The following is a 23,038-nucleotide window of genomic DNA, read 5'->3' as shown; positions in this document are numbered from 1 at the left end:
CCAGAATGATTTGACATTTAAAAATGATTTCCCTACAACTTTGAACTAAAGTGGAATCAGTAATTGATGAACTTATCAGCACAGAAATGATTCAGCAGCCTTCCTCAGTCATCAGAACTGAAACCAAAGGAAACGTGTTCTTTTATAGTGAGTAAATAGGATAAATTGATATATAATAGAAGAGAGATAAAAATTTTCTGACAACAATGGTCAGGAGAGTCTTTTTTAAATGGCTCAAAAAGAGTTTTAGGAACTTTGCCACTGCTAATTTGTTAAAAAAACAAATTCGTTTTCAACAAGATTATTTTATTTACCATAAGGATTTTTTTTTTCAAACTGATGGTTGCAAGGGGCGCTCAAAAAATGTAAGGAAAAAAGTGGCAAAAAGTTTTTTTTCTCATAATCCTTTATATTTTGCAACAAAATTATCATATATAAGGCGTAATAATATACTAACACTTATCTAAGAGGCTAATTCTGTCATAAAAGATTACCCCATGGTTACAGGGAACTGACATGTTCCCTGTTAGAGGCTCCGATAAAAGGTGAACTCATTTTGGCTTTTAAAAAAAACTACTGCCTTCATCTGTAGGAAATAAACAGTTTCATCAAAATAAATCTGTTTGGATTAATAGTTTATATAAAATGATAAAAAAGCTCCTTCATGTCCTGTGATGTAGAGAATAAACCCCGCTCTTCTACCAAAGTAACTGATCGACCCTCTTTATACGACCAGCCCAGCACTAAAACAAACAACAGGCGGATAATACGCATAGCAGCTGTTGAACCTGATACTTTCCCACTGGTTGCTGGACATTTTGGCGTTAGCCTGTTTTTCAAGTGAAACGAGAGACATCTAAAGACCCACGGTTCCTGGACTCAAGCAGCAAAATCTGAAGAGCTGTTAAAACTAAAGAGAAACATAAAACTGGACTCATCTGCAGTAGAAAAAAAAAGGAAAATATGAGGGAGGAGCAGAAAGATTGCTGTAACATGTGGACAAAGAAGCTACCATAAAAACCACAATAGATTTAATCACGCTTAGTTGCACAAAAACTACAAATCAAACACTTAAACTCATCGCTGACTTTTTCAATGTTTTTTTTCAAAGCAGCATTTGCTAAAAAAAACAAAAAAAAAAAAATTCTCCTTCTAACAGGAATCTTTCAAACAGACGGCCAGCCTTCGATTGCAAAAACAAAAAAATGTCACTTCTTGGAAGCTCATCCCTGCAGGGAAAATGGTTGAGATTTTTTAGAGAAAACAGGTGAATTCATTAAAGACGAGTTTCTCAGTCAAACAAAAGGATTTTCAGCCAAGAGGTTTGATAGAATCTTTGCCTCGAAGCAAGAAACAACGGTTTAAGAGATATACGCAGCAGTGAGTCAACAGCCAGACCATCTAGGAGATATTTCAGAGCAGAACTTTAAGAATGGAAGCAAATTAATTAATTAAGCAGCATTCGTTTTCACTGCGAGTTTTTTTCTCAGATCTGAATGTTCAGCATCAAGTTGTGTCCGAGTGAAATAAAAAAACGTTTTTCTATCAGGACCAATAGCTTGAAGCGATTTATCAAGTCTAAACTTTATAGCTATAAAAACAACTGCTGACGTCTCAGAGCTCAGCAGAGATCACGTCTACATGTGGCTTTTGTTTACAATTTTACACGTCGTCATTAAACTCCAGGGTCTGAGTTACAGAGGACCTTTCTCAACTGAGAGGTGCCGGTTTGTTAGATCTCCCACAGCCATTTTCCATTGGTAATAACTATTAGTTTTATTTCAGTTTAAGTCAACACTACCTGGGGTAGGTGGCTTTCCATTACAATTAAAGCAATATGGACATGGTCGTCAGGGGAACACAGTCCGCCCCATACATATATGACAAAGAGACAAGGAGACTTGAAAAACCGTGCCGAGACCGGTCCGAGCTCAGTAACTGAGATAACTTATTGTGTGTAAATGGAAAGCAAACTTAACTGAACCGAGCTAGACACAACCGAACCGAGCTAACTGCAGACCAGTTCCAGAGGTGGGCTCGGCTCGGTTTTTCCCTGGCTCGGTTCTCTGATAACAAGAGCTCATGAGCAGAACGCGTCATCTCCATCTAGCTGCACATTGTGATTCACACTCCATTCCAGTAGTTGGCGGTAATTCCCCTCCAGAAACAGAAGAAGAAGAACAAGTTCTTCTTCAACTATAAACAACAATCAAAATCTTCTCCACGCAACATTTTGAATAATGGCATTTTAAACAATAACACCGAAGTACAGCAATAATAATCAAGCATAACTTTATGAATGTGACGGGCGCTGTCATTTTGATTTGCTTGATTCCCTCCATCTTTGTCTTCTTCTTCTTATGTTTTATGGCAGTTGACAAACAACTTTTGGTGCATTACCGCCACCGACTGCTTGGTTTCCTCCTTCAATACTGGCAGTAATACCGCAGATCGTCACTAGGAGGCGAGGAGTCGAGGAACTGAGATAGCGTGATGTGTAAACGGTCGTCAGAATCGAGCTCGGCCTGGTTAACTGATCCGAACTCAGACCGGTCTCCGCATGGATCAGTTTTTCAAGGGTAGAATAAATGGGGTATAAAGTGCTGGTTATCCTCCCGCAGCAGTGTGTCGCAGTGAGCTTGTCGCGGATATTTTTGCTTTAAGCCCAATATTAAAGCGTGGTCTACGCTGTTATTCTACACCGCATGCAAGACGACAATCAGGAACTAGCTGTGGGTCTAGATACGGCCGAGGCGGTGAGGAAGTGGGGGCAAGTTTGTGTGAAAATGGAGGGACACATGAGGGCGAAAAAGAGCGGAGATCCAGGTGGAAGGGTCCCAGCGTTCTCGCTCACTTCGTTGTTCTAGCTGACTCATCTTCACGAGTCGTTTCCCACAGTGGAGGTCATACAAACCCGGTTTCTGAGCATAAATCAGCGTTAAGGAGAAATTTCTGCACAGATTATGATTTTACTCAGACCTTAAAGATCCAGAACAGACTGCAGGCTGCAACAGGAAGCCCTCTGGATAAGAGCAGGAGAAGGAGCAAAGGAGGACACAAGTTAGAAGGCAGATGAGGGTTATACCAGCTAATGCTAGCTTGCTATAGGGGTTCAAATAAACACTTAACCGATGATACAGAGATTTAATGCTTACATATAGGAGTTATTAATGCTGTATAACATCTTAAACTAGACGTTCCATGTAAATGTTCCTCTTCCTCACTGAACAAATCACCACCAATCCTCCACCAAATGTTTAAAGCTACATCTATCACTACATGATTGGACCGTGCTTTATTGCCAGGTTGGTGCTTTTAACCTTTTTTTTTATTATTTTAAATGAAGCACGATGAGCTGTAAGCCCAGACACATCCAAAAAGACTCTAAAAAACATTTAGGATGTTGATTATATGTAGTAATGGACAGGTGTTTTTCAATGTTAACCATAAAAACACTGAAGCTAAAATATCTGTTTAGATCAGTTTAGTGAACCAGCAGGTTGGGGTTTAAAATGGTGGAGAGGTGATCAGTGTTTGTAGCAGAGAGAAACAGAAGTCCTGACTTTGCCACTGATTTACGGAAACTGTGAGTGGAGTAAACTGTGGCTCCATGAAGTCTTCCCTGCCTTAAACACACACACCTACATACACAAGCCATCACCCATAAATCTGACTTCTTCCATGTTAAAACGTGTGTTTTGGTGATGAGCTTCAGTTAAAACCTGCTGGAAAATCCAGCAGCTTCAACATTTCTTTTTTTTTTCTAAACTCTGGGTTCTTTTTTCAAACCAGAAAAGCCCAGAAGAGGGCGCTCTCCACAGCAGCTTTGGTGCTGATGTCAATCTTAGAAGGATGCTGACATTAGCCCGCCATGCTAGCAGAACTCCTGTCTCTTTTCCAACAAGAACAGTGACTCCAACACATTTAGAAAGTCCCTGCAGGCAGTTGGAAAATGTTATGTCGCTTCTTTATAAAGATTTTACTTATTGTATACGAGTCAAGGAAAAAATAGTAAAAAATTCATGACAAACTGCTAATGTTGCTAAAGCTACATTAACATGAACACCCCTACACACAAGTCACTTTAAGCTTGAGTCAGGCTATGTGACATTTTTTTTTATTTATAAGCCGGTATTCTCAAAGATTACCACATCCTGCTGGTGTTCTATATGTTATTATTTAGTTTTATGCTTTAATTCTGCTTCATTTCTTATTAATTAAAGTCTTATTGTATATTCCAGTAACAACAGTGGCACAGTAACGGAGGTAAACAAGAAAGCAATGTTGCTTACTTGCTTAGCAACGTTGCTAAACAAGTTAGCGTCTCACAGAAAAGTGATTAGGTTTTCAAGAAACCGTAAAAAATGTGTGATTTTAAGAGGGCTCAGACTGGAACAGCACTGGGAATACCTTATGAACGCTGGGGTTCACCAAAGAGGAAGCTAATGATTTGATGAATTAATGGTTGTCCACACATTTTAATGCATTTCATTTATTGTCATTCCAATGAAAAAATGTTAGCCTAAGACTTTTTAAAATGTATTTACTGTATTTTCGTGACTATAAGGTGCATATAAACGTCTTTTTTTCCCTCAATGTGCGGCGCGCCCTATGTGTGTTGTTACTGCGGACGTTGTTGAGAGCACCATGAGAACGTTAAAGGGGGAAGTGTGGGCGTGGATTGTGTATAAAAGAACAGGTATGTGATTTATGCAGAACATTGTTGTCTTAACAACCCTAAAAATGGCAATAAGACACGCCTATTAAGCACAGTTTAAACTGAAGGCTATCAGCTACGCAGAAGAACATGGAAATCGAGCAGCCGCGAGAGAATTCAAGATTAATGAATCGATGGTTCGCAAGTGGAGGAAGATGGAAAACCAACTCCGACAGGTGAAGAAGACGCAGCTGAGTTTTCGTGGACATAAGGCGAGGTGGCCCGAGTTGGAGGAAAGACTCGAGCGGTGGATCATCGAGCAAAGAACGAGTAGGGCGAGCGTTTCGAAGGTCGCTGTTCGATTAAAAGCAGTAACGCTAGCGGAAGAAATGAAAATTTAACATTTTCAAGGAGGTCCGTCGTGGTGCTTTCATTTTATGAAACGCTGCCATTTTTCCATCCGGACCAGGACTACAGTAGTGCAACAACGTCCGCGGATTATAACGAAAAGCTGGCGAGCTTCCACTCCTTCTGCAGCAAACACATCGCCAACAAACGCATCCAGCCAAGCTACATTACCAACATGGATGAGGTGCCGCTCTATTTTTAAATACGCAGTAGAGGTATTTAAACATAGTAGATGATATGAACCTGTATATAAAACCCGCGCCCTATGTGTGTGTTAAATACAGTAATGGCACACATAACTGAGACTGCGCCTTTTAGTACGGTGCGCCTTATGGTCGTGAAAATAGGGTAATTCAAATATTTCTCCTCTTAAAGCTGTGTCCCTATTTACGTTTGTTAGAAACAGAAATTCTCCTTTTCCTTGATGTTATTAAAGGAGGCTCTGGGGACGACTGCCTAAAACATAGAGTCAATGTACATCAGTTTATTTAATATCAGTTGGCTTAAGGCTGGTTTATTTTCAGGAACCAGGTTGTCTGCGTGTGTCACCGTGAACGCAGATACGCCCCCCCTCCATTCTATCTGAGAATAAATTAGCATCCAAACAACACAAGCTAACTAAATTGACTCTCTTCTCCAAGCCGGTAAAATGGATCCTGCCCACAGCTGAACCCAGAGTAGATGATTTTCCACTGAACCCATAAGCAATTTCCATCTCAGTTCCGACATCACCGATAAAATTTTGCTCATAAGTCTATGCTGAAACTGTCTCCACTGTAAAAACATTTAAATAACAACCTGGCAAGATATTTATGAACACTTTAACCCTTAGCTCCCATCTTTTCATAACCTTTGCCCAAAGGAAATGGATATCAAAATGCCACTGGTTAATTAAATCATATAAATCCCCCATGCTTGTGATGCATCTCATGTGAAAGCTAAGATCTTCTACTTTTTCGCGATATCTGTACAAACTCCAACCTGAGCTATGCAACTTTAAACATGTCAAAAATTATATTTTTTTCTCTTTCAAAAGAAAATGCAACTCTTAATAGTCTATATCTTGGGTATAATTCATGGTTGCCCTCTCCAACTCACTACACTTGTTGTTCATGTTGTGGACAACAACTGTATAATACTTCACATCTCTAGTCATTAACATTTTCAAACTGTGAGCCTATGTGTATGCAGAAGATCCAAATTAGATCCAAATTAGAACCAAAAGGGCCAAACTGGATTATTTGAATTTTATGTCTAATTTGACCATAAAACACATGAAGTTTTACAAAAACTTTAATTCAAACACTTTTTTATAATCCTCTCGCTCCTTAAGCACATTAATTAGTACCATCTTTTCAGCCCGCCCCTACGCTTTCAATACTTCATGAAAAGCTCATCTCATTGGCTTACAAAATATGTCAGCGTTTTATTGGTCACTGATTTTGAGAAATTCAGCTGAACAAAGACTGGGGACGGCGTTTCTTATGTGTTGGACGTTTCCAACGTATCCTAGATACTGAGAAAGGAACTTATGCTTGATTTTGGGAGCAAACACATTTGTGAATAAGTAGCGTAACTAATCTAAAATGGTAGACATAAAACTGTAAAAAGAGAAAAAAAATAGCTCTTATCAACTTTATTTTTACTTCTATTTTGGAAAAAATTAGTTTTCAAAGTTTATTATGTTATTTTATCTTATGGGAAATTGAACTGGATAATACTTTTCTGTGGACAAAACCAGCCCATTTATGGCAGGATAGAATGAGTGCCAGAAGACAAAAACAAGAAGTGAAAATGATGGATTCTAATTTAATTACAGATAATTCATTGTTGTTGTTTGCAGAGTATAGTTTGAGACGATCATTGTTTTCTGTAGGACAGCCTGATTCTAAAGAGGTCCAACATGCTGGGTTTTGTTTACAAATAAGTTTACTGTTAGATGCGGAATGAAATGTGACGTCAAACCGTTCCGGTGTTCGGGCGGTGGGAGCTAAGGGGTTAATGATTTTTAGGATGGATCAAATAAAAAAATAAAAACTCTAATGCATTGCTTTTATTTAGCATGCAGCTGTTTGACAGTCACTGTAATCAGGAGCAAACAGAGCTTTGAAACCAGGTGTCAATGCTACCTCTATGGGTTTTTAAGTTTCTTCTGCCCCCTTGAGGACAAAACTGATTATAGCAACAGAAATATATTTTATCAAAAAAGGTTTTGAGAGTTATTTTCCGGTTTTTTAGATTTTAATTTTTTCAATTTGTTTTATTCATTAACGACTAAGTTTCTATTTCTTTAAATATGTTTTTTTTACAGATTTTATATTTTTTATTTCTTTTTCAGATTGAGTTTTACCAATCTAATTTTTTTCTGAGTTTATTTCAAAGATCGTATTCTTTTCACTTCAAAGTCTTTGCAGAAGGTCTTGACCAATAGGAATGATTGTTGCTGATCCAGCAGACCAATAGAAATATCCCTTCCTGAAGTGAAGACAATGTGATCTGAGGAACGCAATTAAAAAAGAAGGCAATTCTTAACTCAACCTGAAAAAGAGAAATTTGAAAAATAAAAATAAAAGATATATAAATGAAACAAAATTTGAAATCAAATATAAAAGGAAAAAGCCTAAAAAACAGTAAGGTTACTTTATTATAATAAACTACTATTAAAAGGTCTTATAAAGATTCCTTTCCTTGCAACAATGAAACAAAATTCACTCTATATCTCAGCATATGAAGTTATATAAAAGATATAAACACTAATAAAGCTCCTACCTCCTGCGTAGTCCCACACACGGTGATTAGTGAGCTGCATGGCGTACGTGTGCTGCGTTTCCTCAAAGTGCTTGTAGGCATGCCGACTGACGTAGCGACCGCAGCCGATGTGCCCGCAGATCAAACAAATCCACAGGTTCTGACAAAATAAATCGAAAAGAAAAATCAGAATGATAAATTTAAGGTAAAACTTCAACAAGATTAATTGGCTCTGATGATATGACATCATTAGTCACCTCCTGAACTCCACACTCAAAGCATTTGTTCTCTTCAACCGGCTCTGGTGTCTGACAGTAGCGACACACAGGACACCTAGAAAAACACAGGACGCACTGAGCTGAGGTCACCGGCGCTTTGTGAGGGAGAAGAATACAAGCAAAGAGCTGCACAGGCAAACAAAGCTGAGGGAAACATCCAGAACAGTTAGAATCAGGCACACATTGGCTGCCTGTAAAGAACAGGAGGACGGAAAGACGTTGGCTCCTGTGAGGGGAAGAAACGGCAGCTTGAACAGGAAAAAGAAGGAAGAGTCCAACTCACGAGGCGTCTTCCCACCGCTGGAGACACTGGCTGTGAAAGCTATGGTTGCAGAGGGTGGTGAGGATGCCGTTGACAGACTCGTCCATCCTCTCCAGGCACACGGTGCACTTAGGCAGCTCGGTCAGCTCCATCACTGGCAGGCTGGCTCCCTGGGAGGGGGGTGAAAGAAGAAGGACAATGGCGAATATTTTCAAATCGGTGTCTTTGATCCCCCAATATATGGATGTTTGAGGATTTTTGAAGGAAATGTAATTTTTTTTCATGATAAAATGATTTTTAAAAAGTTACTCAATCTAACTTAATTTAAACAAAACAGGACATTTTTCAACAAATCAAAACAGCACTTAAAGCTTATAGCTACAACCTTTTTAATGGCAGCTGTTGGTAAATGAATAATACAATTTCTAAATTTAGGACAATTTGATTTAATTGCAATATCGATATAAACAAGATAATAAAGGGAGGCTGTTTCTCAATTGACTACAACGTGAGTACGGACTCGTGTCCTCGCCAAGTATGTTCTTCAGAAGAGCACAGGAAAGTATGGACTCTGGGAGAACGGGAGCACGCAGGATGAATCTGGGTCAATGGGAACAGAAGCGTAATGATGATGTCACCACACGCTCTGCTCGTCTAGAGCCTCATTTCACCTCCTGTTATTAACAGTCTCTAGATAATAATAAATTCTGACCTTGTTCATTTAGTGGGGGAATAATAATAACACAGTCAAATTAACACAAATCAAATAAATATTTTGCAAAACAAAATAAATAAAATAAAAAATCCCCCTCAGGCCAGCGGTCCTTCACGCACAGCTATGCAGAGAGAGGGCTGCTGCAGACGGGCTAACATTAGACCTGGCTGCCGTTAGCCTCAGAGATCCGCTAGCTGCTGAACGTCACATTAGTGACGCTTTAAAGTACAACGTTATCGCCTTAAATGATCTTAAAATGTACTTTTATTGAACAACAGCAACAGAAAAGAGAACTTTTAATTTTCAATGGAGCGCTCCATTGAAAGCTGCTGCTGCCGCAGTGCATGCTGGGACAGCTGTCAATCTCAAGACTGGACAACCCTGCTCTGATGCATGCTGGGTAAAGATGGAGGGAGGAGAACAATATCTGGGGACTTTGTCCGTTCTCAGCCTCCTTGTTCTTGTGAATTGGAACAGTACTAGGGCTGAGGTTGATTATGTTTCACGAGTACACGAGAACTCACAAGTACACATATTGAGAAACGGCCCAAGACTAGAAAGTGAACAGAAGGAACAGAATAAAAAAACTGACTTCAATCAGTGACCAACAATAACGTGATGATAGACGAGTAAATCTATGAGAGCTTTGTTTTGTTTATATAAAGCTAAAACCTCAATAACAGATACTAATAGAGCTGAAACAATTCATCAGATTAACTATTTTAGTAAACGATTAATCAATAACTAGAGTATACAGATTGTAAAACATGCCTTTAGCTGACAGAGTGACCCACTTAGAGCAGTAACTATACCAAGATTGTAAAGATATATAAACATTTTGGATTTAAGATAAAAAAAAAAATGTTTTCATCTGTCAATATACTCTATCCAGTGGAAAAGTTTAAGTTTCACCTGGTTTCATTTTGGAAAAAGTCTCCTTTAAGTAACCTTTGGCTATCTGATTATTGATCCATTAATCGAAAAAATAATCTACAGATTAATCAATTTGCAAAATAACCGTTAGTTGCAGTCCTAAATAATGCTAATTCATAAAAATAACAAACTAAAAACTTAAAATAAGAGACAAAAACTGCAGAGGAAATATTTCTGAGGCCAAATGACATAAAAATCACTAAGAATTCAAGATCCCACTGAATCCTAGAATCCTGTTAATCCTGCACTAAATCGAAATATAGTTTTATATGCACCATGTTTATACAACAATTAAAGTTGTCTAAGTCTAATCCAGCCAATTAACCAGCTTGATCATCTTCTTAGGAGGAGCTTGAGCTAAATGGACCTCGCCCACGGCTCCAGCAGGTAGAGGTCAGAGGTTAAGCCTGTCTGAGATGTTTCTTTGTCAGAACACACCTTATTTTAAACTGAACGCTCATTAACTGACCAGACTTGTGGGAAATGATTCTTTGAATCAGGGACACACCTTAAACTGAAAGCTAAAAGCATGCAGTCCAACAAACAATGCATCCTTACATCCTCGGACTTGATCACCTCCGCTCGCTCCACATAGACCAGCTGGCACACCGCTTCCTCAATGGAGTTGAACTGGCGTCCGTTACAGGCCGTGTAGAAACTGTCTGCGTCTGCCTGGGAGACACAAACAGACAGGAGAGACGGCTTTTAAGGTTCAGATGAGACAAAAGCTGCTGATCAATGATGTGATCTAATCAATTTATTGTAATTTCATTGTTAAAACAAAGAATGGATCAAAAATAGATCATTTAACTTGTATAAATAAACAAAATAACTATTAAAGTACATAAGCTTCACAGAAGTGTGTGTAGTCTCTGAGCATCAGCTTAGCCGGATAGGGGGCGCTATAACTCCCTGTATAAAAGTCACAGCACCCCAAAGAAAACATAGATGAATAATTTTTCCTCAACATTCTGAAACGATGGTTATTGTTGACATTTTTTCTTAGACTCAAGCAGAAAATGTTAAAAAATGCATAAAATCAACCATATCAGTAGAACCTGTATAGATGCACTACCTGTGAGGTAGAAAGAACAGATCTACTTCTGTAGATGAATCCTCAGAACAGAACTCACCTGGGAGGAGAACTTAATCAGAACCATGTACTGGTTCGGAGTGGAGTCCCGGATGATCTTCATGTGCTCCATGACATCATTAAATGGCGCCATCAGCTTCATGAGGTCATGGCTGGTCATGGTGGCCGGGACTGTGAGGATGCACACCATGGCGCTGCGCCTCACATCCTCAGTCAGGGAGGTCATTTTGCTGCAGAACGACAAAAAGAGACATTTTAGATTCACAGAGGGTTAAATTTTCACAGCGTGGGGGTCACCGCTGCCCAGCTAACCGCACATTATGACAGAGATTTAAATTCATTAAGGAAAAGGAAGGAAGGAAGGAAGGAAGGAAGGAAGGAAGGAAGGAAGGAAGGAAGGAAGGAAGGAAGGAAGGAAGGAAGGAAGCTTCAATGAAAGAATTGTCACATAATTTATAATTCTATTTTTAAATATTTAATTTGACAATAAATTATTGATCCGTGCATTTTAATAATTTTGGCATATTTAATATTTAAATTTTGTTTTAGATAAATAAATATATTTTTAAAAAGCATTATTTACTTTATAAATCTAAATTTATTTTTAATTATTTGACAGGAAATTAAATTATTTAACAGTATTTAATATTTTTACTGAATATTTTATGTTTTAATCAAGTTTTAATAAACTAATAAATGCATTTTTTTATTAAAATGGAATAATTTCAGTTATAATTTAATGGGACGTTTATTTAACTGTGCATTCTTTAAATTCCTGACATATTCAATATGTTTTAGAGAAATAAACTAATGTCATGGGAAATTTGCTTCATGGATGACATCACAATGATTGTGAAAACCATCTTTAGAACGCCACTTTGGTAACCCCCGCCTATGAGATAAAGAAATAAGTTTGGGAGATAGAGGTATATTTCTAGAATATTTTCTCTTTCATAGTTAAGTAGACCTGTAAAGTATAGAACTATAATTCCAGACCTCCCCCAGGCTGTGTTGGAGGCCTGTTTTCTTAATCTTCTGACTCACTTGGTCTTGTACAGGTGCATGATGCCATGGACGATCTCCACTGACGGGTTCCCGCTGAAGAAGGAGATCTGTTCAGGGAGCTGCTTGGAGGGCGAGTCTGGAGCCGTCTGCTGGCTGGCGCCGGCTTCCTCAGCTCCACTCTGTGCATCCTGAGGAGCGCCGCTTCCTACTTCACCTCCTGCTTCACAATGAAGGAAAAGAAATTCAGCAAAATGAAATGCAGTGGTTCCAGCCTGATGAAAAGCACAGAGTTCATCCGTAGCCATGATACGACATCAACAGAACGGCTCCAAAACCTCCATGAAATTATCATTTATCCTTTAATCTATTGAGAAACCATTTGATCTAATTTAGGTAAGTTTGAGCTTAAACCTGGGTTTGTATGCAAGACTGCTGTGGAGGCAGATTCATGATCCCATTACTTTCGAAAATCTCCACTGTCCAGCAAAAAATTGAACATTTAAATAATTGGAAACACATTGGAATAGGAAATGAGCTTCAGAAAGCTACTTAGCATAGCATAGTTTCCCAAACATTTCAGCCAGTGACCGAGAATACATTTCACTAAATGTATTTTTAACAGCCATATAGAGCCTCAATGACTGTGAAAGCATCAGACCACCATATTGGGAAACTCTGCTGAAGACGGTACAAATAATACATTATTAACAAATTATTGACTGCATCTGAAAATATCAAAGATATTTTCAATTCAAACGTAGATATGAAATAATACAATATAACCTACAATAACTTAAATTATATCATTGTACTTGGTCATCAAATCAATTCAGTTTAGTCTGTTAAAATCAGCTGCCTGTAGTGTCTTTAAATGTCCAGCAGGTGTCAGCATTCTGTGAGACAGAATCAACGCAGGATCAATACAGTTTAGTAATGAAATGCTTCAAGATGCCTCATTAAAACATCACAAATACATAGTTAAGTGAGCCTTTTCTTAGTTATATTTGGAGCAAAACCCTGCATGAATGTATTTTAGAAAAAAAATATATATATATATTTTTTTTTTCTCTAATTACCGCTTTCATTGTTTTTCTTCAGTCTCATCTAAACTGAGCAGTGAAGGTTTGGATAAATAGAGAAATGAGCTAATTTTTACCATCTGCTTTTATTCAACTTTTAACATAAAGAAGAAGGAAGCAACTGTTCAAATGAACGTTTATGGATGTGATCCATGAATAAAACATAAAATGACCCTTTGCCAAAAGCTGTGTGGTTTCCTCTAATGCTGCTGGAAACAGCCTCAATGACAGGACTCCATCAGGCTGGCTGTTAATGATGGAACGTAAACAAAGATGAGAGCAGCAGACTGTTCCTGTACTTAGTCAGGCCTCCGAGGAATGGACTTGTTTTTTCCGGCGCCTCTTAGATCAACATCCAGGCCATTCGGAGGGAGAGGTCATACCTCATACTTGTCGTTGTACCGTTGATTATAATGTGAGTGATGGGAAACTGAAGTCAAAGTTCTGTGAAACATTTTGGCTTGATTTAGAACTGCATATTATCTGACTTTCATTTAAGCTTCAGGAAAATCTCATTGAGATTATTAGTCTCTTTTGCAACTGAGTCCTGGTCAAGATGGAGACACTCATCACAACAATTCAGTATATTACAGACAGTAAAACTATTTAAAAACATTTCTAATGCATGGTTTTCATTTCCAAACCTTGAACCAAGAGCTTAACGTGGCCTAATAGTTCCTTTAATTTCCAGTAAATTCGTCAGTAGTTGCATGCGGTGGGGACAAAAGTATGAAATTCCACCATACCAGTTTCTGGGCAAACATTGGTTACAGACTGTAGCAGAGTCTTGTGATCATAAAGGGCAGATTAGACTTCTGCAAGCGAACACATCAAATGTCGCTTGGGTCTGGTCACGAACCAGTTTATCTGGTATGCTTCTGCACCGTCGGTCTGGAGTTTCCAGGGACCCACAGCAGTTTCCCGCCAAAGCATGAGGGGGAGCTAATTCCAGAACTCGTGAGAACTTCAGCAGATGGTCACGAGAACTTTGGCGGTGCTGGCGGGAGTGTTTATCTTCCAAAACAACAATGGCGCGTCTGCAAGATATCACGGACATGGATCTGGAGTTGCTAGACATCGAAGAGGAACAGGTTCTGTTACTGGAGCAAACCATCCTGGATTCCCCTTTCATTGTAGTTGTCAGTTGCAGTTGTTCCTGGGCTTTAAAAAAGCTGCGCCCCGGCATCGGATCGAGAAGGACGACCACACACACAACCAGAAAGGCATAGCAAGGACCAATTACACCTGATTTTTGTCTGCGCACTTCAGCTTGAGGTCTGCGCGGGTTTAACGGCCGTCTGATGCGTAGTCAGGATTTTTTTTTTTTTTTTTAGGTGTGCGACGACGGTCGCAGAACTTCTGTGCGAGGGGCGTGGTCACGCTCAGAGACAGATTTGATGGTTGCAGAGGCTATGCGTCAGAAGCATAAATTGGCCTGAAAGAATACAGCCCAGTCACTTTTGGCTGCATATATTCACTGAGATAAGAGGTTTAATGTGCTTACAAACAAACAATTCTCCAATGCCGGCCAGCCAACAGGTTTACAGTGTGGTGTGCGAGGTTTATATATCGTGATAACCCTCAATGAGGCTGATAAAAACAGTCCAGTAGTTTCAAAAATTGAGTTGGGGCATCCCTATCATCACTGTGTTTCTGTGGTGGGATATTTAATGCGAGAATTATGGAGTCAGAAAGAGGTCAAAATGTTTGTAAACATAAAAATCTTAGCTGAAACTGAAAGAATAAAATTTGAAACAGAAGAAATATAAGTTGACATTGAATGTCCAATTTTTACCCTATTATCTGAAAAACTAAATAAGCAAACATAAAATAATAAGAATTGAATCTAACCCTCGGCTTGAAAAAAAAAAAAATAATTCTGTTTATTATTTTAATTACACTTTTTCTTTTCTATTTCTTTTTTATTGCAGTTTTAGATTTTCTATTTTCATATTCAAATCCCTTTCTTTCAATATAAGTTTCTTTTTTTGTTTCAAATTCCTTTTTTAATTTCAGGTTGTTGGTTTTTTTACACTTTCAAATCAGTTTATTTTTCACCTTCTGATTTTGACCCCAGTCTGAGGGGAGTGGGCGGGGAAACGTGACTGACAGCTTGTAGCAGCGCTGGAGAGATGTCCCGTTCAATGTTGCTTTCATGGACAGTGGGAACACCAACTACTTCGGCAACACACGGCAGCATTTATTTGCCTTCTTGGCAAAATCCTGTGAAAAATGTAACGTAAAAGACATTTACACTGCAACTCTCGCTAATAATCATTCCAGGATTCATTAATATATATATAATAAACAGCCACTGTGTAAACTGCAAAAGTTTCCCACAACCACACAGCAAATACTGCATCTGTTCACAGAAAGATAGCGTCTGCACTGAGTGGTTCCAGCAGCCCTGCTAATCAGGTTAGTTTAATCTTTTTTACTTTGTCACAGTCCTAAATAGTGCAGTGAAGATTAAGACCTTTAAAAGATGTTAAAAAGGGAAATATGCTCCTAGCGATGTTTAATGTGGCCAAACCTTGACATGAAGATAATGTTACATTAATTTATAAACAGAAGAACACTTAGTTGAGACTTTGGTCATTTGAAATGAATTCGTTAGCGTAATTAGCTGCCAGACACAGCTGCTCTAGCCGATTTCATCAACAGGTGCTAGTTATGGGTTAGCCACAGCAGGCTACATCGTTACAGGAAGGCAGAGGAGGGAAGGTTCGCCACATAATATATTGCCAGGAGCTTATTTCCCTTTTTAACATCTTTTAAATGTTTAAATCTTTAATGCTTTATTTTTTACTGTGACAATGTAGTTAGTAAAAAAGATTAAACTTACCTGATTAGCAGTGCCGCTCGAACCACTCAGTCCAGATGACAGAGAATTTGCTTTGCTGTCATGGGAAAGTTTTGTGGGTTATACAGTGGTCGTCTATTTTTATATATAAATGCATTCTGAAATGACGATTAGTGACAGTTCCAGTGTGAATGTCTTTAACATAATAATTTTTACAGGATTTTTCCAAGAGGGCTAATAGATGCTGCAGAGAATGTGTTCACCTTGTAGTTGGAGTTCCCACAGTCCATTAGACTAGTAAAGTAGCCCCACCTGCTAGCGGCCAAAATAATTTTTTACCTGCGAGTGGTCTAGCCTCGATCGATGCCCCAGGCCCTAGAACTGGCAGGCCAATCACAACGCAGAGATGTGTTTTGAATTTTTGGATGCAAAGCGGGCGGGTTTTTGAGGGCGTGACGACTTGTTGTGCTGGAGAAAGCACAACAAGGAAGATGGCAACAACTATTGAACAGTTCTCGTTTGACTCAGCTATGGAATCACTTCTGGAAGGATTAGACTTGGGGTTTTCGTTGAAACGTGAGCAAGAAGAGGCTCTACGCTCATTCATTTTTAAGAAGGACGTATTTGCCGTTTTACCAACAGGCTGTTTGTTTACACTCCCCCACCAGCTTTCTGTTGCGCTTGCTACGTCACAATCAGTTGCTCTTATTGGTCAGAGCGTTGGCCAATAGGCACAGACAGCGGTTTGAAAAACAACGGGTTGTTCTCAACAATCTTCCTCTGTCTCATTCATCGGGGCCAGAATAAATTACACATTTAATCTCACATTTAGTCTGGTTTATCAGGTTAACAGTCCATTAATGAAACATTGAAAGGCACATCCTGAAACTGAAAACAGAATTTGAAACTAAAAACTGAAACTAACAGAAAAGAATTTTATTCTGAAATATATAAAATCTAAAACTGCAATTAAAAAAAAAAAGAAAAAGTATAATTAAAATACTAAACTGAGTCTAGATTCAATTCTTATTTTTCACATTATATTATTTGACAGGATATATCAACTTCTATTTTCTGTTTCAATTTTAATTATTTCAGTCTCAAAGATTTTGAAGTTTACAAAATGTTGACTCCTTTCTGACTCCATAAGAGTAGCTTCATTCAGACCAGCTTGAAGATTCTCTATAGATAATCAGCTGGATTGAGGAGAAATGTGATTTTCCATCCCTCTGAAAGCTTACCTGAGCTGGCTTCATAGGTTTCTATCACCATGTCTCCCATGGCTCTGCTGCCCATGTGCTGGTGCTGGATGGCTGTTCTCTCCAGCTCACTCTTCCCATTTAGTGCATGTTTGGCTAAACAGAGACTTTTATCCCGCAGCTCCTCCTCTGACATGCCTTCAACTGAAACCCAAAGCACATGCGAGCTGAATCAAACGGTTATAGAAACAAAACACTCAGACTAGCAGCAATCAGGGTTAGCCTTTAGCTCTGCCCCCAACTTTCAAAATGTACGTTTGGAAATATTTGCTCACCAGCAGAGTATTGAAACCCTTGTGGAAAGGGGGACTGGTCGGCTATTTCCAGACGGATGACAACCAGTGAAACACTCATGTGTTTAGAGGGAAGAAAGGACGTTTACAGAAACATAAACAAACAGCTGACAGCTGAGCTAGCAACACCACGCTAGCTGGATGACTAGCTGTTCGGTTCGCGTCCCAGAAAACCCCAAAAAAACTACCAGCTTAAAGCAGAGAAATACGAGGGGTGTTTTTTAGTTCAAAAAAATAGTTCAACTACCATGTTTTACTCTGCCTACATTTAAATATGATTATATTAGTGCTAGGATGTTCAACTATCTAAACTTTAGCTAGCTGATCTGATGCTAGATAGCTCTTCCTCTTGATCCCACAAGGCTAAGCATTTAGCGCCCCCTACTGGTGCGGAGTGGTAACTACAAGTAAACCGACAAATAATAAAAAACAGAACTTGCTTAACTGATATCTACACATGAGAGGGAGAAAAATATTTACACATTGACTTTAAACCTTTATAGGGTCAGTTAGCGTTTCAAAGATGCTGCTACATGGCTGTACATCTTATTTTGGCATTTGACCAATTAGATGAGCCCTTGAATGGTATATCACCTACTGTAAATTAAGTTGAAAAAAAGTTAAAAAGTAAAGAAAAAAAGGTACAAAGCTAATTAAAAAGTTAAAAAGTAAAGAGAGAAGGTTAAAACCTAATTGAAAGGTTAAAAAAGTAAAGAAAAAAGGTAGAAAGCTAACTGAAAAGTTAAAAAGTCAAGAAATAAAAATGTTAAATAGCTAATTGAAAAGTTAAATAGTAAAGAAAAAAGGTAAAAAGCTACCGGTAATTGAAAAGTTAAAAAGTCAACAAATAAAAAGGTAAAAAGCTAATTAAAAAGTTAAGTTAAAAAGTTAATAAGCCTAGTTAACAATTATATTTAGGTTTATAAACAAAAACAAAAAAAAGTAAGTGCCAGCATTAGCATTAATGCCTCTATGGTTATGTTGTAAGGTGACCAGATTTCTGCAATCTAATCTGGGGACATTTCCAGCTCGTAGATAAAAATAAATACATGTGGTGAAAATTAAAATAGGAAATGGGGGCAGTGATGCCTTTATCCATATTTAGATATTTAGGTTTAAAACTTTCCTTTTTGATAAAGCTTATAGTTAGAGTGGCTCCAGTTATCCTGAGCTATCTCTATAGTTATGCTGCTATAGGCTTAGACTGCTGGAGGACATAGGGACCCCCGTTTCATCATTCTATCTCTATTCTCCCACTCTGCAGAATCTATTAGTTCAATCTCTAACGTTCTGCTCTCTATGCTTTTTCTCATAGTAGCTTCGCCTCATCTATTCCTGTTTGGCTGTGACTCCATCCTGGAGAGAAATATCAGCTGTGCTGTTGCCATCAACACCTTTGTTTATAGATGTTTGAGATCAGCCTGTTTTTCAGTGTTGTCCTGTTTCTCTGACCGTGACTGGCTGGATATGCTCTCTTCATCCTCTGACATGGGAGCTGCCTTGGAGCTCGTCTGCCTGGCTGTGTGTTTCCTGGACGGGGCCGCCTTTTACAGCTGCTTTTTGTATCTCTGCTTCTGTCTCCTTGAACCCCAGTCGGCCTCAGCAGATCATAATCATATGATACCAAGTAAAAACTATAAAATTTGATGAAATACCTTATAATGACTTTGAATCTGATTACTTTAAATCTCGATATTATGGACTTCATCTCATAATAGTGACATCCCATGTACATGTTTTTCCTCTTTAAAGTGTCAGAAATGGGCTTCCGTAGATTTTAAATATCAAGGCACCACTTAAAACACAACTAGGCTACTTCCTATGTTGATGCCATTTGTCATATTATTACATCCATGGTTAAAACATGTTGTAGATAGATTAACTAACCAATAGTTGGGACTCCGTTCTGCACCATTGTGTGGGTAAAAAGTTGAAAAGTTTAGTAAAATAAACTGAAGTTTGTGGCTGTGTCGAAGTAGCTCAGGCAGTTCTCAGTGAAGAAATGACGCACATTTTCTCACATTTACCCTTTTTATTTAAAAAAAGAAGGAAAAAAAAGCATCGACATTCCAGTGTTTGTGTTTTCCATTTTCTAACAAAAGGGAGCGATAAGACGACACTCTAGATTGTCAACCCTTATTAAGCAAACCTAAGATCACCGGCATCTTCTCTGCAGCCGCAAAGCCAATCGCACAAACGAAGAATAGAAAGGGCTGGACCTTTGCTTTTAAAAACAAAAACACAAAAGGTTTTAATTATTGGACAAGGATGGAGGCAGGACTTAGAGGAAGGAGGGGGAGGCGCCATTTAATATTGGTTCATACTTCTAAGCCAAACTCCCGCATAAAGAGTGAAAAAAACCAAACAGGGGGGGTTAAACAGTCATCAGTGCTCCTCAAAAGAGGCGGAAACAAAACAAGCATAAGAGGATTCCGGTATTTTAGAGTGAAACAAGTAGGTTTCAAAAACAGGGAGGAGCCAGAATACAGGACAAGGTTTCACTTCCTACTGCAGCTGCTTATAAAAAACAAAAACACACTTCCTTTCACGCTGTATTCGGATTCTATATACAATTAGGTCCAATGTTCTGTTGGTTTGCCCGTCCCAGAGCAGGACCGTAAAATAAAAACTCACAAGCATCTGGAAAATGGGTATCTCTACGTCTGTCACTACGTACAATGGTGGCCGTCGGTTGCATAAAGACGCTTTAATCTCACCAGCCTGCAGCGCGTTTGTGGTAAACATTCATGTTAAGATCATCACTAAAAAATGATCGCTTAAATAATGAGAATCAGTCGAGTTTTCAAATGGTCTGGATTTTACAAGACTTGTCCACAAGCACCACAAAAAACAGTATTTATTAAAAAAAAAGGAAACATCCTCCTGTTATTTAGCTCAATTCGTGTAATACTGCAACTACGAGGGTTCAAAGCAATAAACGACGTACAGGAAGCTAACCGAAACAAAAGAGGACGTAACGATTCTGTAACGGGGCGCTTCGTCAGTCCAAAGCGCCCCCTGCTGGCTGCCGGGCGTTCGTCCCTCCAAAAGCAGCTGAAAATTAAAGAAAAAAAAAAGAAAAGCAGCACATAGACAGATCCTTCCTCCTCAGCGCTGAAGTTGTGCGTCTAAAGGTGAGTTTGTGACGTCACCAGAGAACAGGAAACTTACCGACAAACAGGATAGTGGTTTATTAGGTCTTATACTCTCATGAAGTCAATGAGTTATGGTTTATATTATGTACAATAATTTATTAGATTCTAAAACTGTATATTCATTTTTCCTTATGTGAGATAATTCTGTCTAAGAGTGCACCTGTTGGGTGTCATTCGCAGATGCTGCGTCAGTTCATGAGTTTTCTTACAGGCTCATGTGCTATTAGAGTTGTGTGAGTTCTGGAGGCGCGTGGTGACGTGGAGCGGGAGGAAAAACAAAGACCCAGACGGAGCTCCTGCAGCCCCAGGTAGTGAAGAGGACAGGAAACGGGCAGCGTGGCGAGGTTTCCGTTTGACTCGCGGCGGATCAGACAGGAACGGGGGTGTGATGGTGGAGGGGGGTACAGTCTTCTTCAGTCCGGGCGGCTGTGCAATGCTCAGATTTTAAGGTTCTTTAAAGTTTCAGCTCTCTTTTTGAGTAGATCGCCCACCTCCTGGAGCGAGCGAAGGTAACTGCCTTGAACCTTCTCCATGGCGACCTTCGTAAACGACGCCTCGTCCTGAAACAAAAACGGAAATGCAAACGTCAAGGATTTCTTCCCACTAGTCCTACAAAAGTCCTCAACTTTGCCCAATTTAACCCCTGAAGCCTGCAGCTCAATTTACCAAAAAAAAAGCACAATTTAGAAGACATTTTTAATCGTAAACTGCTAATCTGGTCATCAATGACAAAGGTCCTGGAGGATGAAGTGAATTTGAAAGTAAATTAAACTGAGCCCGAGTAAATGAACTTTAAATGGCAAAAAAAATAACTTCTACCTAAAAAAACATGTTTACATTAAAAAAATAAAAAGATTCTGTAATGAACAGAGCATGTGAGCGGTGGAGCGGAGTGGAAGAAATATGGTGGAGCGCAGAGGGGTTTTCAATTCAAAGGCCGGAGCGAGGATTTCGCTCAAAGTCAATGGAACAGACTTTATTTAAATTCATGTTTGACCTAAAACCTAAAGGCCACTACCGATACTGTAGTCTGTGCCTTTCATGTTATAATTTGTTATAATATGTTTAAAATTTACCACGGAATTGCAGAGACAAGGATTGCTATTGTGAGGTAAAAAGTTGGATAAAATATCATAAAAACATACACTAACTATTCTTAACAACACAGAGTGAGTTTACATAAAGTGATCGTTGTGGTAAAAGCCTGTCTTTGAAAATGGATCGCATCCATGCATTATACTCCATTATCTCATTAGCAATGGGATGCGAAGTGACCTTTTTTAATGTAGTCTAGTAAAATAAATGAATAATTTAATAGGAAATGCGGGGCAACATGAATGGAGCGAGGTGTTACGTTCACAGCTGGGAAACCAGTCAAATAAGACAATACACATGTATCGGTCTCATCATTCAATCGAACGCAGTGTGTCTCAGGGCCCTGGCATCATTACATGAAGGAAAAATGTCAGAAAATGCCTTCTCCTGAAAATTTGAGCAATTTAGCGGGAGCAGTAGGAAAATGATGGTGAGCGCCGAGCCGATTTTGAGCAGAGCGTCATGGCGCAGCATTGAGCGGCGAAGCGAATGAGTGAACATCCTCCTGAGCGGGAAGCAGGAACTGTGCGGCGCTGCGCTCCAGTCACATGATCTGGTAAAGAATGAAATAAACTGCAGATACGACATCTTGGTTGGATATGTAGCAAGTATGGTGTCCATACAGAAAGTTTTTTTGAGACTTTTTGTAAATATGTTCCATCCAAGAGACGTGAAGATGAAGTTTTAGCATCATCTGGATCAAATAAAATAAAAATAAAAATCAATAAATCAATCAAGCAGTTCTCTACCGATTTTTTATTTGTTTATCTAAAAAACTAATCAACAAATAAATCATCAATGAATTTGGCATCTAGCTATATCTCCATGGCCCTGAATGAACCTTAGTAACGCCGAGTCTCTCATATTTGAAACGAGTGTGATTTAATTTAAAAACCAAAAACGAAAAAACATGTACTTTATACATTCAGACACATGTGGTGAAGAAAAAACCCCATAATGAATTGCATCGGGGGGGGCATAGATGTTGTCGGATCAGAGTAAATGAAGAACAGGGACTTTCTTCAGCTTACTTTAGTAAGCTGAAGAAGAAAGTGAAGAAAGTAAGCTTATGATACTCTCAGCCTTTATTCACAAAGATAATGTTCAGAAACTTAACCCTGTAATGCCAAATGTATCGTATTTGATACATACGGTTTCTGAAATGTTTTGCGTCTGACACCTTTTGCATAATTTAAGATAAAAACTTTGCTCAAAATCCTATTGTACACAATCAGATATACCTGATAACAGAGGG

The 23,038-nt window shown here is 38.8% G+C and overlaps 2 protein-coding genes across 3 annotated transcripts in view; both read right to left on the bottom strand.

The window, feature by feature from the left end:
• Positions 1-17,887, bottom strand: part of brap (BRCA1 associated protein) — a 35,920-nt gene extending 18,033 nt beyond the window's left edge. Inside the window, exons 1-8 of one of the 2 annotated variants that reach the window (XM_015376838.1) lie at positions 17,516-17,887; positions 17,223-17,384; positions 12,139-12,319; positions 11,135-11,324; positions 10,560-10,673; positions 8,375-8,523; positions 8,071-8,146; positions 7,835-7,973 (exon numbers count right to left, since the gene is read on the bottom strand). In XM_015376838.1, coding sequence (XP_015232324.1) covers positions 7,835-7,973; positions 8,071-8,146; positions 8,375-8,523; positions 10,560-10,673; positions 11,135-11,324; positions 12,139-12,319; positions 17,223-17,384; positions 17,516-17,594 — 1,090 coding nt within the window. In that variant the 5' untranslated portion in view covers positions 17,595-17,887. The remainder of the gene's footprint in view (positions 1-7,834; positions 7,974-8,070; positions 8,147-8,374; positions 8,524-10,559; positions 10,674-11,134; positions 11,325-12,138; positions 12,320-17,222; positions 17,385-17,515) is intronic. The other variant, XM_015376839.1, reaches the window with a different exon arrangement.
• Positions 17,888-20,384: 2,497 nt separating this feature from the next.
• naa25 (N(alpha)-acetyltransferase 25, NatB auxiliary subunit) overlaps positions 20,385-23,038 on the bottom strand; it is a 29,199-nt gene continuing 26,545 nt past the window's right edge. Inside the window, exon 24 of the mRNA XM_015376833.1 lies at positions 20,385-21,248. Coding sequence (XP_015232319.1) covers positions 21,126-21,248 — 123 coding nt within the window. The 3' untranslated portion in view covers positions 20,385-21,125. The remainder of the gene's footprint in view (positions 21,249-23,038) is intronic.

The sequence above is a fragment of the Cyprinodon variegatus genome, unplaced genomic scaffold (assembly GCF_000732505.1).
Source record: "Cyprinodon variegatus isolate N-32 unplaced genomic scaffold, C_variegatus-1.0 Scaffold142, whole genome shotgun sequence".
Classification (NCBI taxonomy): Eukaryota; Metazoa; Chordata; class Actinopteri; order Cyprinodontiformes; family Cyprinodontidae; genus Cyprinodon; species Cyprinodon variegatus.
This window is presented reverse-complemented; position numbering and strand designations above follow the sequence as displayed.